Genomic DNA, 16,601 nt, shown 5'->3' with positions numbered 1-16,601 from the left:
CAGATACGTCTGCGAGCGATTTAATTTAATTGCATGTCGCGTGTGCGAAAAAGGCCTCCCCCAGTTTTTCCCATTATCTGTCGAAGTTCCCTAGCTCATCTCTCCATCTTTTATTTGTTCTTTTTTGTTTTCTCGGTGTGCCTAGTGACCATTCTGTGACACGTTTAGTTCCGCCGGTTATCCGTTATTCGACATATATGGCCAGATTGTTTTTTTTTTATTCTTTATTAAAGGGCTTTTTGGAGTGAACGAATATGTCGCCCGGCCAGATTGTTAATTATGTTATAAAATTCATTACGTATCACCATCCCAGTTTATAGGCACAAGGATTTAATTTTGATAGCAGTCAGTGACACGTAACGTTGCCTGGTTTGACATTTATTAAATCTGAAACTGCGTAGACATTTGAATACGAAAGACGGAAAAACTAATAACCAGACTAAGCTGCAAAACAAAAACATCGTATATCTCACTATCTGCCATTAAATTTTATGTCATAATACATTGTTATACAGCATATTTTACTTTAACATTGCAGCAAGAAAATTGAAATGCAGCGTCTGTGTTTAAAGCTACTTGCATGGCAAGTTGGACAAGTTTGTGTGCAAAGGGCAAGTAAGCGTGAAGCGCTAAGTAGTTGAAGTTAGTTTGTAAGTCAAGTCACATACCCACTGGAAAGAGCATTTAACTTATAAGTCGACTAACGATCATCCGACCATACTAAGTGAAAATGACAGCAAAACTATACGCCTCGGAGGCATTTACACATGTTAATAGGAACAAATTAAATAAAAATATAGTAACAAAACTTATAAACTAAACGTAACTAAAATATACTACCTATCCTAAACCTTAACTAAAATAAAAATTCACCCCTCGGTAAGGTGCCGTAGATGCTGGCAGCATTACCCCGCTGAATTGCAATACTAATGCGCTGTGCGAGGAAGCTGCCAGCCCTAGGCTCCGAAAAATAATGTTAATTGGTTAATTGCACATGTAGATATAGGTGTTAGAGAAAAAGTAAGTTCTCTTGGTAAACTTGATTAAAACGTCTTGGAGACGGACAGGCGATATCATAAAAGTGATGACTAATAGCATGGAACTTAAAAATGTGGGTGTTGACAAAAAAAGGTTAACTCAGGTAGAGTTTATTGCCATCCACTGTCTTTGTGACGGCCGGCTTTTGCAAACTAAGGGAATCCAAAATGCATCCTAATTGGTTATCTTTATGGGGAGGCGAAGCTTAGCTTAAACAACAACAACTAATAAACTGTCCTTACTACCTATTGTTTGTCTCATTACATGTGTTTACTCTTTTCATTATTAAGGTAAATAATTTTAAATGCATCGTAATTGGTTTTTTTTTTTTTTTTTTTTTTAATTTATTGAATAAGGAAGCAAATTACAGTTTTTTTAGATCATTACAAGACCCATCGTAGGCAAAACCTTATGGAGGTTTGTGTGCCGATGGGGAGTTCGAGAATAACATAAAGAAAAACAATATTATATCCTATATCTTATCATAAATATGATTCTTAGTATACATAGCTTGTGTCGTTAGTTTTTAATAAGTGCATTTTAACGACATTTTTTATATGTTTACCATTTAAATATTTAGCACAAACAACTTCTGGCAGATCATTCAATATTTTACTCTGTGGGAGGCGATGTTTAGCTCGCTCGTAAGGATCGGGGTAAAATTGTTCTGAAGTGGTTCACCGCGAATGTTCCTGATACCCAAATTGTAAAAACGGGACCCTATCACTAAGACTCCACTCTGGTTGTCTGTCTGTCCGTCTGTCTGTCACAAGGCTGTATCTCATGAACTGTGATAGCTAGACAGTTGAAATTTTCACAGATGATGTATTTCTGTAACAAGTACTAAAAACAAAATAAAATAAATGTTTGAGTACAACATCCCATACAAAAACGTGATTTTTTTTGGCGTTTTTTTCGTAATGGTACGGAACCCTTTACGTAACGTAAAAATAGCCATGTCAGATAAACGTCAGTCTATACAATGTGTATGACCATCGGTCATAGAGTTTTGACAGAGGGGAACGTCTGTTAATGGCTACTCCGTTTGGTTATATCCTCCAAGCCTAATAATGCATAATAATATAAACTTTTGTAAGCAACGTTCTGAAACTTAATGTCGAATACTTAACATTTAAGACCCATTAGAGCCTGTCTCATGTTAAACATAAGTGAGCAAAGTTAAATGTTTAAGGTTTCCAGCCCTTTAAAAGTTGACTGATGTGTGAAGTTTGTGTAAAGATTACGTTTTAACAATTTGATAAGGATTTCATCTGGTTTTGATACGAGCTTGGCTGTGAGCATCAAATTAGCGTCAGCAACTAATTGGTGCTGACGAAATGCAAAGAGAAGTTGTCTTATAAAGCACTAGCTTTTGCCCGCGACTTCGTCTGCGTGTAATTAGTAATTTGGGTACCTTAATTTTTAAACAAATCTGCTTTTGAATCCTTTTCTTCACCCCCAAATTGGTCCACTATAAATTTCTACCCCATTTTTACACCCTTCAGGGATGATTTCGGGGATATAAATTATTCTATATCCTTTCCCACAGCTCAAACTATCCCCATCCATACCAAGTTTTATCTAAATCGGTTCCGCGATTATTGATTCCCCATACAATTTCCATCTCACCGCCTACAACAAGAAACTGCATAAGGAAGCTAGGCTCGCGGCAAAGGACAAGCAGTACAAATATGTGTGGATCCGGAGCGGAAGAATCTTAGTTCGTAAGGACGATAAGGCTCAAGCCATTGTATTGAAAAGTTTAGATTCCATAAAAAGACTTTAATAATAGTTTATTATAATTATTATCTCCACTTTTGTTCCAAGTGTAAGACTATCGTCTGTTATGAATACTGTGTATAAATTGGATTGTTATTATCAAAACGTTAGGGGTTTAAATACTAAAACTGTTGATTTTCTGTGTAATGTTTCGGTTAATAACTACGACATAATATGTATCTCCGAAACATGGTTGCAAGCAATGTCTATGACTCTGAAATTTTTGATGACCGATATTTTGTTTATAGGCGAGCCCGCAATCTTGAACTGCCTTCCTCCAAAAAAACCGGTGGAGGGGTAATGATAGCAGTGAAAAAGAAATTCGTATCGTACAGGATTTATGAGTATGAATCGGAGTCGGAAGACTTATGGGTTGTAATCGAATACAAAAACAATAATGCCCTAGTCAAGCTATGTGTTTGTTGTGTTTACCTTCCTCCACCTGTGAAAGCAGATGATTTGGAAAGGTTTGTGGATAAGGCGTCTATTAATCTGGCCAATCATACAAATTCTTTAATTGTGGGAGATTTTAACATGCCTTCGATTGCCTGGACCGCAACCGACAATCAAATATCATTATCCCCAGAATTGCATAGTTCTTGTTCTCCGGGGCATCTTGTGATGGAGTTTGCCGCACTGAATGACTTGGGGCAGTATAATTCTGAAAGTAACTGTAACTCTAAGATCCTGGATCTCGTTTTCTGCACGGAAAAAGTTTATCTGAATAAGAGTTGTAATGCCTTAAGCCTTATAGATCCCCACCATCCCCCAATTGAATTCAGCATTGAAATTCACTTAGAACCAACTCTCGCATCTAGTATAAAACCAAGACCTAATTTTTACAAACCAGATTACGGAGAACTATCAAATTATCTTGGTGACATAGACTGGCCAACGTTACTGGGATCTTGTGTTGGTGTAGATGATATGGTAAGCAAGTTAAAACATGAACTAGACTTTGCCATCAACAAATTTGTTCCACTTAAAAAACCAAAAGGGAAGAAATATCCGGTATGGTATTCGCGAAATCTAATCAGAATGCAGAAAGAAAGGTTCAGGTTAAGACAGAAAGTAAAAAAATACCATAATCCCCTTGATCAAATTAGCCTAGACCTACTTAAGCAGCGATGTGAACTTCAGGCCCGTATTTGCTATAATACATATTGTCAACATTTGGAAGATAATATACTACTCAATTCAAAGCACTTTTGGACATTTATTAAGCAAAAGCGTAAAAATAAGTCTACAATGCCTGCAGCTATGCATCTGGGAGATAGTGTTGCTCAAAGTTGTGAAGGGGTTTGTGAATTGTTCGCGAGAAATTTCTCATCACTCTATGACACCAATAGTGAACCTGTTGTATCTGGTCAATCGGTGAGCGTTTCTTCCGTTTTTCCCACTTCTCTTAGTGAAATCGTTATAGACGAAAGTGTTACCTTGAAAAAAATCAAATCCTTAGATTTAGGAAAGGGTTGTGGTCCGGATGGTTTGCCAGCAATTCTGTTGTCTAACTGTGCCAAGCAGCTTTCATTTCCATTGACGTACATCTTTAATAGATCCCTTCAGTCCGGAACATTTCCATCTTTGTGGAAAGAGACAAAAATAGTCCCAATCCATAAGGGCGGTTCAAAGTCGGACATAAGTAACTACCGGCCGATTGCTATTTTGTCTACAATCCCAAAACTTTTCGAATCCCTGATTTATCCTGTTATTTATAGTCATTTCAAGCAGCAGCTATCAGACAAACAACACGGGTTTGTTAAGTCAAGATCAACTGGCTCAAACATGGTTTCCTTTGTCGATACTTTGAGTAATCACATGGATAATAGGACCCAAGTCGATGCAATATATACTGACTTCAGTAAAGCATTCGATAAGGTAAACCATATGCTATTACTGGATAAACTTTTAAGATGCGGCATTGGTGAGCCATTGTTGAGTTGGTTCAGATCGTACCTGATGAACCGTGAACTGTCTGTTGCGGTTAATGGGGAGCTGTCAAAGCCATTTTCTGCCACATCAGGCGTACCTCAGGGATCACATTTAGGCCCCCTGCTCTTTTTAATTTTTATTAATGACATAGTCAACTGTTGCATGAATTCTGAAGCCTACCTCTTTGCTGATGATTTAAAGATTATAAGACCTATTAACAATGACGTAGACCGTGCAATGTTGCAGGACGATGTTAACAGAATAACCGAGTGGTGCAAAAATAATAAAATGGCACTAAACGCTGGAAAATGCTACCACATGACGTTTACGCGAAACAAAATCCCAGTACCAACAGAGTTCAATATAAATGGACTAATCTTACAAAAAGTCACAGTTGTGCGTGACTTAGGCATAATGATAGATGATCAACTAAATTTCAATGCGCATTTTGATTACATCACTAAAAAAGCTTCTGCAATGGTGGGCTTTGTGACAAGGAACACCAAGGATTTTAAACAAGCCCGTACAAAGCTTCTATTATTTAAGACTCTCGTCAGAAGCAACCTGGAATACTGTCCTCAGGTTTGGTCACCTTGTTACGAAGTCCACAAGAACCGGATTGAGAGAGTGCAAAGGCGCTTCTTGGCTATATTGAGTTATACATCCGGAAAAGCCCGGTGTTTGAGATCCTATCAAGACCGTTTAAAATTTTTCAAACTCTCATCCCTCAGTAACAGAAGAAAAGTTCACGACTTGATGTTCCTTTATAAGCTAGTTAACTGCAGAGGTATATGTTGTCCTGAGTTGCTAAAATCTGTAAACTTTACCATACCTAGTAGATTACCTAGAAAAGGAACCTACAAATTGTTTAAAGAGCGCTTTAGGAGGACAAGGCTAGGCACCAATTCGCCAATCTCTAGAATGGTACGGCTATACAACTCAATCCCTGACTCCGGGAGTATAGATATATTTAATGATTCTGAAACTAAATACAGAAACTCTATTGTCTCGCACCTAAAGCCACATTAGAGGAATTGTCACTACATTTAATCCCATGTTCTTTTATTGTTACTATAAGTCTATGTCTGCATGTCTGCATGCTTATCTTCTCTACCTTAAGTAAATCTAATATTTAAGTTAATTTATTCAATAAGTTATATTAGTTGTTTATATACTCTCTTTGAAATATACATGTGTGAGCTGTGGTCACCTATAAGTGGCTAAACATCAGTCAATGTTAATTATCCTTGTGCTAATGTACTAGTGTAGATGTATTATCCGTTGGTGATCCTTAAATAAATAAAATAAAATAAATAAATAAATCCCCCTTGAGGGTAAGTTCTGGGATAAAAAGTATCCTGTCCTTCCCTGGGACCGGCGAGTTGTTCGGATAAACAAAAGTCCTGATAATCGAAATGCGACTTTTTGGGACGAGATCAAACAAAAACAACACATATTTATATAAAAACAGTAAAGTATATGTGCCATTTTCAACCAAATGGTACCACATTGTCGCTTGTCAATAAGGTGGATCTCGAACTGAAGCTATATGGAAATAAAGCCTTATTGACAACCGACAATAAGTACCCTTTTGATTGAGAATGGCACATATTATTGCAAAGTAAAGTATATTATGTGGGAGACGTCATTACCAAGCTTAAATGGAGTTGGGCGGACATGTTGCCAGGTGGACCAAAATGTTGACGGATTGGTGGCCGCTTTCGGATGAAAGAAGCGCCTGGCGTCCGTTGGGTCGTTGGGTGGATGACGTTCGAAAAATCGCGGGGCACTCTTTGATGAGACTAGCCAAGAACCGCGATAAGTGGCGTACACGAAGAGAGGCCTATGCTCAGCAGTGGGCGACTGAAGGCTAAAATGATGATAATGATATTACCTGAAAAAAAGCTTGCTTTCTTATATATTTTTTAAAACATTTTAAATTGAAGCTCAGCTGGAGCGTTCGGTTAATTAAAGGTTCATGTATAATCGAGGTTTTACTGTACAATTGAAAAAAATTATTAACCACTATTTTACTGTACTAACTTTTAGCAACTCCCAAGACTAAAGTGTTGCCTGTGTTGTTCCTAAAATTAGTTTATGAGTTTTATGACGCATTGCTAAAAACCACTTCTTTCCTTAAGCAACTTTACACATCCTAAGTTTGCTCATTTCACTTAGTACCTGCCGTGTACAACTTTTTAAGTGTGTACCTACAATGTACTTAATGTTTTAAAGTTTACAAGTCCCATAATGACGAAAACGCAAGCACATTGTAATTTTAGGCTTCTTCCTAACCTAAGTAGTACATAATGTACCTATCCAAAATTTAGGCCTTTTAGGTGTGTCCCGCTAAGCCCCACAAACGACAATGTCAAGTAACCTACAAATATTTCAGTCATGTTTGTACCAAATTAACTAGCGCCACAAATGGTAAGGTTCCATTAGGAAATTAAAAATCTGATCCTGATTTGATATTACTCCCAACAAATCTGACTCGCGTCAAAATAAAGTCCCACCATTAAGGCCCTCAGCACATGGCGTCGTAACGTTAAGTGTGTAATTTTAAGTGTATGTTAGGATTACGTCTTATGTTGCGAAAATACCATTTAGTTGAGGTTATACCCACGTTATACCGTGCTTGCAGATGCAGGCAGTTTTAGTTTTGCCAGTAGCCGCTGGCGCTAGCAGCTGCAAGCTGGTTTTTGACAGATGGTATGGTCGCATTCATAATTATTAATTGTCTATGGATTTGTTTGTTTGTTTCTTGAATGTTTTTCTTTTTTTTTTCTTGTATACTTGTTTTTTTATTTATTTTTGTTTGTGCTCTTCATGTATATCTTTTTGATTTGGTTAATATGTTTGTATATAATTAGGTATTCTTTGGGTGTAGCTTTGTAATGTTTTAATATGTATCTTTGTGTGTTATCTGTCGTGGCATCACCGAAGGGGCCCTACGGAAGACCAGCGCTGGCTTTATAGCTAGCATTATGCTGAGTTGGGTCCATTTCGTGATGCACACTTGATGATCTCTTCTTTTCTTGCTGCTGTTGTCTGTACATGTTCGTACTTGTGTTGTGATCGTCACGAATAAATGTCTTTTATCTTTATCTTTAACGTAAGCGTATCGTAATAGAATGAAGCGTTGTTGCAGCGAATCGTATGAGATTACGCTTAGTGTGCGTACTTGTTGGACCATGTGTGTACTCGTAGCGCTCTGGTTCGTCGCGCGTATTTACGATACGATACGCTTCTCTTATCTTACGACGCCGTGTTGGCCGTGCCTAGATTTTGCAGTGTCAGGGTCAAATATGAACGTATAGTGGAATTTTCACACTTTGTTGTGTCAAAGTTGGTGCAGAGTTAGCTAAGACGCCTTATACAGTGAAAATATTATATCAAGATCAGATTAGAAAATTTCGAATGCCGCTCTTGGTCTCGTGTTTAAACAGCCGCTTTTAACGAAATGAGCCTGTCATGTTGACGTGTCTCATTTTATAGTGCTGGGCGCAATGGAAATACTTACGGGGCAAAATACTAGGTAGGTAATTAAATACTTCATGAAAAAATTGGTGTGTGACTCGGGTGTTTTATTAAAGCATGCACGAAATGCCACACGCCGCACACATTTACAATTTCTTCAATTTTACTAACTAGCTAATATGGCTCAGCGACCCGAAGAGGGCCTTTTGGCCTCCGAAACGAGAGGGGATTTTCAAAAAATAGTGTGCCCAATTAGCGTGACTTGTTAAGACTATCACTGTTAGTTTTGTGACGATAATTAAGCATTACATTTCAATAAAAACTTGGTTTTGGTGTTCATTTCATAAATTACAAGCGCTATAATAATGTAAAAAAAAACGGACAAGTGCGAGTCGGACTCGCCCACTGAGGGTTCCGTCCTTTTTAGTATTTGTTGTTATAGCGGCAACAGAAATACATCATCTGTGAAAATTTCAACTGTCTAGCTATCACGGTTCATGAGATACAGCCTGGTGACAGACAGACGGACAGACAGACAGTGGTCTTAGTAATTGATAGGGTCTCGTTTTTATCCTTTGGGTACGGAACCCTAAAAAGGCAAAGTTGACGCAAATGAAGATTTCATGCTTAATTGTCGTCACAAAACAAACAACGATTAACTTTCCTTAACGACTCACGCTAATTGGGTACTTACACTGTTTTCTGAAAACTCCCAGTAACTACATTCGTACAAATATGTTGTAACAAACAAATAGGCACAATCATAAAGAGAAAGAAAGCTAATTAATCTAAGGAACCCAAGAAATTACTACATAATAAAGTACAAATATGTTACATTAAGGAAAATGCATCAATATATTCCGAGAGGCAATTTCCGACATTATTATAAATAGGAAACATGAAGTTTATTTTCTATTAAAACAATAAAGTGAGCTAAAAACATAATGACCTAAACTAAAAAACTTACAAATAAAAAATCTGACCTAGGTCTCGGTCGTGTGGTAGGGTGCCCAAAAGGCTGGCCGCATTTCCGCGCTGTATAGCTATGCTGATGCGCTGCGCGAAATAGTGACCAGCCCTCTGGTCACCGGAAGCCTCAATAAGACGCGCCGATATCTCCTTGTGGAGTCGGCGCGCACTTGGCCCCCACGGCCCCAGGGTTTCAACCCCAAACGCCGCAAACAAGTAGCTACTGCCAAGGGCAGCATACTTGCGACGTTTGAGGTTTTCGGCTGAAGATGCAGCCGCACCAGCATCAACTTTGGTGCCCGGAATGTGGGACGGCGCCAGGGTGTCTACACAAGTAGCATCCCAGACAAGGGGCCGACCCATACTCCAAGGCACCAAAGTCATTCCGTCGGGCCTCTTGCCGTCGTCCCTGGTCAGACCATTGGGCTCGAGGACTGCCGGCACCTTGGCACTAACAAGGGCCCTTCGGATGACATCGTTGATGCTGGCATGCCGAGGGATTCTCCCAGCACTTCGACTCCATGGTGACCGAGACCATCCACCGTGACTCCACATTGGCAACGGTGAGGTACATTGGTTGGTGCCCCTATTCTTAAAGATATGGCTAGACGGAAGGTGGTATTGTCCAGCAAAGTGCCTATGGTTGTGGAGGGGAGTGCCTGCAACCACAGACCCGACTCCCATTCCGCGGTGGCAATGAGACGAGCCCGATCTGTTATAATTATTATAATTCTTACCAAAGATAGATATAACTCCGTAATAGATGGATACAGTCTAAGGAAAAAACGTGCCTCGAAAACAAGAAAATTTGATTCTCGTTAAGAGGGCGCTACTAGTTTTGGCCTACTGTCGTATAGATGGCGTTGACGGTTTCGTTTTATTTTATCGTATTTTTATAAATCTTCATTTTTAGTTTGAAAGTGTGTCGACAGATGGCAGTGAATTTAGTGGGGTTACTAAATTAACTATGACAGTACCGCTCTAGTATAATTCTTACTTAATAATTACAGTAAAAAGCAAGATAATAGGGATTTCTTTCCTCGCATGGCTTATGGCTTCGCAGTTCGCAGTGATAGGTAATCTCAGCAGCATACTTGAATTAAGAGGGGGTATAAAACCAGAAAAAACGGTAGGTAATCAAGGGAACAAAATTTATGGCTCGGCGCACATTATTTGTGATGGAAGATGAGAGGGGGCGCCACTACCACAATCTGAGGGTTTATCGCGAAACAAGAAAATCAAAATTTCGTTATATAACGCCTCTGTCACTTGCATATTCGAGCGATAAAGAGGTAGATAGTTAAATTTCGGATTCGCGTTTTTCGGTAGGTCCTTTGTAAACAAACCGCCTTGATATTATCTCCGAAAACTCGTCAAAAACTGTTAAAGGCACAGTATGTATAAGTTACTCTATGGTTTACTATAGGGGCTAGTGCACTCTGGTGGCAGAACATTGCAGTAATACGCCCTATTCTGAACATTTACGTCTGTTAAAAAATTTGCTACAAACTTCTATGAAATTATGACATATATAAATAACACTTAATTAAAATCGTTGCAGACTTATCTTGGTCTAACTCTTGTAACGGCGTTCGGGTATAGGTATATCACTAACTATTTTGTATATAAATAAATATTTAACGAGAAACTAGTTTAACCGAAAAGTCCCACAGGAGTTGACTTATTTTGACCAGAACTAAGCACCTAACATAATAGTTAAAACTAGAGATGCAACGAATATTCGGCCACTATTCGGTATCCGGCCTATTCGGCCACAATTTAACTATTCGGCCGAATACCGAATAGTACGTTAACACGGAGATAACGGTAAACGAGGGGTAAAAAAGTAACTCTTTTGGTTGCCATGTCTTTATATTCCTACTATAGTAAAAAAACACTAAACACAAACAGTTTTAAAAGTCAAAATGATAAAACTCGCTACAAACATATTTTTTACACACACGACGAAAACTAACGCACCGCAATGACCGCAATTCAATACGCACTGCGTGCAGAATAAGCGCAATTTCTATCAAAGACACACACACTTTCTACAGCGAGAAACAAGTTGCAACACTTGCAACTTGCACGCGCGCCTTCGAATTTACTTCATTTTAGGTAAAACTTCTAGCCGAATATTCGGCTATTCGGCCAAGCCACTATTCGTTGCATCTCTATAGTTAAAACTGAGACCAGCCGGGCTAGCACATGATTGGTGCGACAACAGTATCTCGCCCGCGAGATAGACTAACCCGGTCCTGTCTGATTAACACAGTTAGAAAAAGACGGGTAGTCTTGGCGAGATACTGTCGCGCCCCTCCTGTGCTAGGCCTACAGTTGCGTTAGAGGACAACTGGAAATAATACTTATAGTTTGTCAAAGGACTGTCTTATTTCAAACATAGACATCAGAGAGAATCATATTCATACAATCTTTGTCTTACACTAGTACCAGCACCCAATAAAAAATGATGAGTATAGTTTTTTTGGTCTTATTTACTGACAATTTGGTTTGACCAACTATAATTGTTTTATTCGTACATAGTTATAGGAATCCATAGAACCAAGCATAGTGAATAAAATTAAGCTGTTATTTTTTCCCTGTTATTTCATCAAGTATTTTTATCAGGTACAGCGTAATGGGCGGGCAATTAAAATTGAGTGTTGGTTTTGCCAACCTGATTGATAGTAAAGCCGAAATTTCTGTCTAATACTGTCGAATTAATTTTAATTTGGAATTTATTGCGTGAGAAAACGGTAAACAGTTTTGCAATGGCTGATACGGCTGTTAGGCTGCCTTTCCACTGAGGTGCGGAAATCAAGCAATAGCATTGGTTGTAATCCAGCGGAGTGGAGAAGAGAACCAATGCTATTAGTTGATTCCCGCACGTCGCCACATCTCCGCCTCAGTAAAAAGGCCTTCCGTGCGAGCGCGAATTTTTCCATTTTTTTTAAATATCAAAAGGTTTCGGAGAACCTAGTTCTCCATTTTCAAGCACTAACAGTGCATGTGAGTAGCGCTCACGATGACCGCGCGTCACGTACTGCTGCACGCCGCGCCGCGCGCTGATGAGATAACCCGTTGGGGGAGATCTTGCGCTGTCGTTGTAGGCGCCCACGGTTGCGGGTTTGGCTTAAAATACGTAAGTTAAACCGCATAATTCGCTTAGTCATTGGTATGACTAAGGTAACAGCTTGGTAGCTGTTGTGACGCATCACTATGACGGGAAAATTCAGACGCAATGTTCCGTCAAAAGAGAAATTCATTAAATTATTCAATTGTATGGTGGAAACTTGTAGAATTTTGTTCAGTCATGGTAAGAGGGAAAATCTATATAAACAGTTAAATTAATATTGTTCTATTGGATTCAATGTTAAATTTTTCACGGACATATACTGTTTTTTATTTAAAATTTATTGCGCATGAACTTTATACAATACAAATCTGCAATCTACTATTATCCAATTCTTTATTGTAATAATTTAAAGAGCTTTAATTTGAGTGAAGAATCACAACCGTTGTGATAAGTGAAAACTCAAAGTAACTAGTTTTAAAAGCCCATAGTCAACTCACAAGTTTACATTTTGAGCTTTTTTAAGTTACACAAACTCGCCGTGTACACAGTGTGTAGCTTTAAGCTTTGTGGTCGCATCTGTTAACTAGGAGCCCGATTCAGATTTAGCAACTTGTAACAGTTTTGATCTTACGTTGGTACGACCTTGAAGATCCCTAACGCTGATTGGTCAATCACCAAGGCGATCTATCGTGTAATGGCCGACATATCGTATCCTTCGCGTTAAATTCATTTAAAGTCAAAATGTCAGATCCCTTTGCTTTTCTGCCTTAAGCATTCTATATTTCTTATAACTGGACAGTGACAGACTTAAACAGTGAGAAAGAAGAACAGAAGAGCACAGAGGTACTCTTTAAAACCCTTATTTTTCGAGCCCATTTCGTTCTTTCCTAATTTTGTTTCTAGCATAAATATTGGGCGATCCAATGTCGTATCGAAACCAGTTTAAAACCATAACGAGATGTTAAATTAGAATAGGTCTATGTTTTAAACCGCATGATCATTAAGGTTAGGAGTCCTTAGGGCAAACAGTATAAACACAAATTACGAAGTTGGCAAACTATGATTATACTAAATACCTGGGCGGTCGACGATATAAGGGGGCTAGTTATTATTGTAGTAAAATGTACTAAATACCCCTAGTATTTGATACATTTTAGCCTAGAAAACTGTTACGGTTATGCAAAATACAGGTTAAATAATTACACTGTAAACCGTGACTCACTTGTTTTAGTTACTCGCGCGACATGTTTCGGAGAGCCTTCTCAAGCACTAATAGTGCGAACCGCCGTCGTGAACGCTGCTCGCACTATTAGTGCTTGAGAAAGGAGACCTAGGCTCTCCGAAACATGTCTAACAAGTGAGTCTAAACCGTGTAATTATTTAATGTTAGTATGTCTCACAACACTTTAAATTCAAAATACAGGTCTAAATAACAACTAAAAAAAGTTAACGGTTTTAGAAAACAACATACACCGCACCGAATAAGCTTATTTGAAAACCTCAAGACCTCAGGGACAACCGGCGACACAGAAAAACGGCTAGGTATATTCCTAGGTGTCTGAATGTATTCCGATGTAGGCCAATTTTCATCCCAAATATGGTACCGGGGGAAATCCTGCTAGATAAATAAACATGTAAATTATGGATGAAAACAATACTTCTACGGTATTTTCAGGTTATGATGTATAACTCTTTCAGACTGCCTTACAATTGTATAATAATGTTTCAAGATATGGGCCAAGAACAAACACGACATCCAAATTTGGGACAACATTTTTTTAATGAAAACTCCCATTGAGTTACGGAAATGTCCATACGTTTTCCGTAACTCAGTGGAAGATTTTGTAGGACATACAGTGAAATGGCGCTTATGTTGTACATACTATGGAACTACTATATATCCACAAAAAAAGGAAACTTTAATTTTGAAAATGGAAAGTTTCGATACTTATACAAAAATATGAGAAATTTCCGGATTTTTTCTCAGAGGAACTTTCGACCGCACATTAGACCTCATACTCACGAGCGCTTTTTAAACGCGCGTTAAAAAAGCGCTTGAATCCGTCCGCACGCTAAAATCGATTTAGCCACCAACGCTTAACGTCGAAAATCCAACAACGCTTGATAAAAGGCGCCACCGCCATCGTGTGAATAAATGCACATGTATCCATTTGTGTCATTCAAACGCTTTCTTAACGCGCGTTGTAAAAGCGCTCGTGCGAATGAGTCCTAGTAGAGTAGTTTAGGGCTGCGTGTGAATGATTTGTATTAGGTATGCTCAGTTAAGGAGCCCACTGACTATCAGTCCGCCGGACGATATTGGCCTGTGTCAGAACAAAAATTTGACAGTTCCGAACAACTGACAGGTCGGTATCGTCCGGCGGACTGATAGTCAGTAGGCCCCTTTAGAAAAAAAAGTACTATATGCAATCCTTAATTCAGGAAGATTAGTTGGTTCTTAATTTCTTATTCTAACATAACCTCATCAACCGTCTTCGTTTTAGGGCTGTATATAGTTCCTGTTTTGAATCAGTAGGTACATACTACACAACACACTTTACCTTGCTGTAAACCTCAGAGCAATCAAAATAGGTCACTTGCTAAACAAATTTCAGTACGAATTATCCCTGTTTAAATGCTCTCGAGTGTATATTTTAATCAGCCAAGCAAGTTCAGGTGTTTAAATGTTCAGTGGCGATGCAAATTAGTCAACTATGTAGTTAGCGAACGCCGCGAATTCGTAATGTAATCAACATACAGCGGCGAAACACAGGAATTACGTTTTAAATTATTCAAAAAAGTTATATAAGTTTTCAGTATGAAGTCGATATACATTTTTGAGGTTTTTCAAGAGATAATAGTGGGGTTCTACCGCTGTTCACAATATTTTAATGTAAAACAAACATTTTGGATGTATAAAATTTCACGCACATTATTTAACCTCTTTTCCGACGTTTCAGCTAGGTTGCACTAGCTGCGGTCACGGAAGACTGACGTCCCAGCAAAATGTCAATTGAGATTTTTGGTAACAAACCGACAAAATAATGAAAAATAATAAAATGAGGTTGGACCCTCGCGTTAGACCCGGTAATGACATTAATTTTGGATGTATGTTGTTTCCCTGGCTGTATTTTTTAGGTAAGTTTTTTACCAGTATTGTAATTTTTGCAATAAATAATGCCTCTCCGGTTATAAGCTAGAATGTCGCGATTGGGGCATTATACTTTAATTAATTAATAATTAATATAATGAACACTTACCAAGTAATAAACTCCAAACGGCATCACGACGACCGCCACTAACAGATCGGCGACCGCCAGACTCACAATAAAATAGTTCGTGGCAGTTTGCAAACTACGCTCTCTAGACACACTTATTATCACTAGAACATTCCCGAACAACGTCAATAACGGAAACACTAGTAACGACAACGCCCAGTAATTATAACTCACATCACTACACGTTCCATTTTCAAACGTACAGTTACTTCCGTTCAGCGTTCGATAAAAGAATGTATCGTTTAAATCTAGAACCATTCGTAACGGTTCCGTTTCATTCACTAGTGTTGTGTTTTCGTCCGGCGGTCGCTCGATTTTTGGCGTAGTCATTATTTATTATTCAGTTCGCAGCGCGTACATTTCTGCTCGTCGATCTGTAAAAAAAAGTTGATATAAACGTTTGATCAGCTTTGATTTATTTAAATCTATATGTACGAATTAATTCAACGATTTGCATGAGTTAACAAAACATACGCTTCGGTCCTCGTCAAAATTCAAATTTGTTCGATTGAGTAATATTAATTGAGTAATATTATGTGACGTTCTCAATCGAAATTTTCTTGTATTTTTAATACGAATAACCTGTCAGAGCGTCCTTATCAAGTCCTTATGACAAACGACAAAGTGGTACCTTATGCCAGGGCCAGTGGTCCAAATCATTATCTAAAATGTATCTGCATTATTTATCGTGTCCATACATGCTTACGCTTACGCAATTATAAAAAAAATAGTTGTATAACCAGGCCCCGTAGACAACATGCCAATCGCTAACGCTCCGAAGCGAACGAAACGCAACTGTCACTGTCACACTAATATGGAAGAGTGATAGAGAGACACAAAGCGATTCGATGGCGAAGCGATAGCGATTGTCACCTTGGCTAGGCCGGGGGGCCTAAATGACAATCGCTGGCAGAGAAACGAAACTAAACGCTATCTGTCTCTATCGCACATATGGCAGAGCGATAGAAAGATTCTTGTGAAAGAAGTTAAAAATTTATATATGTATAAAGGAAACCAAGCTAACAATTTAAAAAGTAAAGAAAAAGGTG

At 38.5% G+C, this 16,601-nt stretch overlaps 1 protein-coding gene across 1 annotated transcript in view; it reads right to left on the bottom strand.

Moving 5' to 3' along the window:
- LOC134747672 (dopamine D2-like receptor) overlaps nucleotides 1–15,932 on the bottom strand; it is a 45,934-nt gene extending 30,002 nt beyond the window's left edge. Inside the window, exon 1 of the mRNA XM_063682281.1 lies at nucleotides 15,535–15,932. Within this exon, the coding sequence (XP_063538351.1) occupies nucleotides 15,535–15,882 (348 nt within the window). The 5' untranslated portion in view covers nucleotides 15,883–15,932. The remainder of the gene's footprint in view (nucleotides 1–15,534) is intronic.
- Nucleotides 15,933–16,601: the final 669 nt, after the last annotated feature.

This window comes from Cydia strobilella, chromosome 15 (genome assembly GCF_947568885.1).
Source record: "Cydia strobilella chromosome 15, ilCydStro3.1, whole genome shotgun sequence".
Lineage (NCBI taxonomy): Eukaryota > Metazoa > Arthropoda > Insecta > Lepidoptera > Tortricidae > Cydia > Cydia strobilella.
This window is presented reverse-complemented; position numbering and strand designations above follow the sequence as displayed.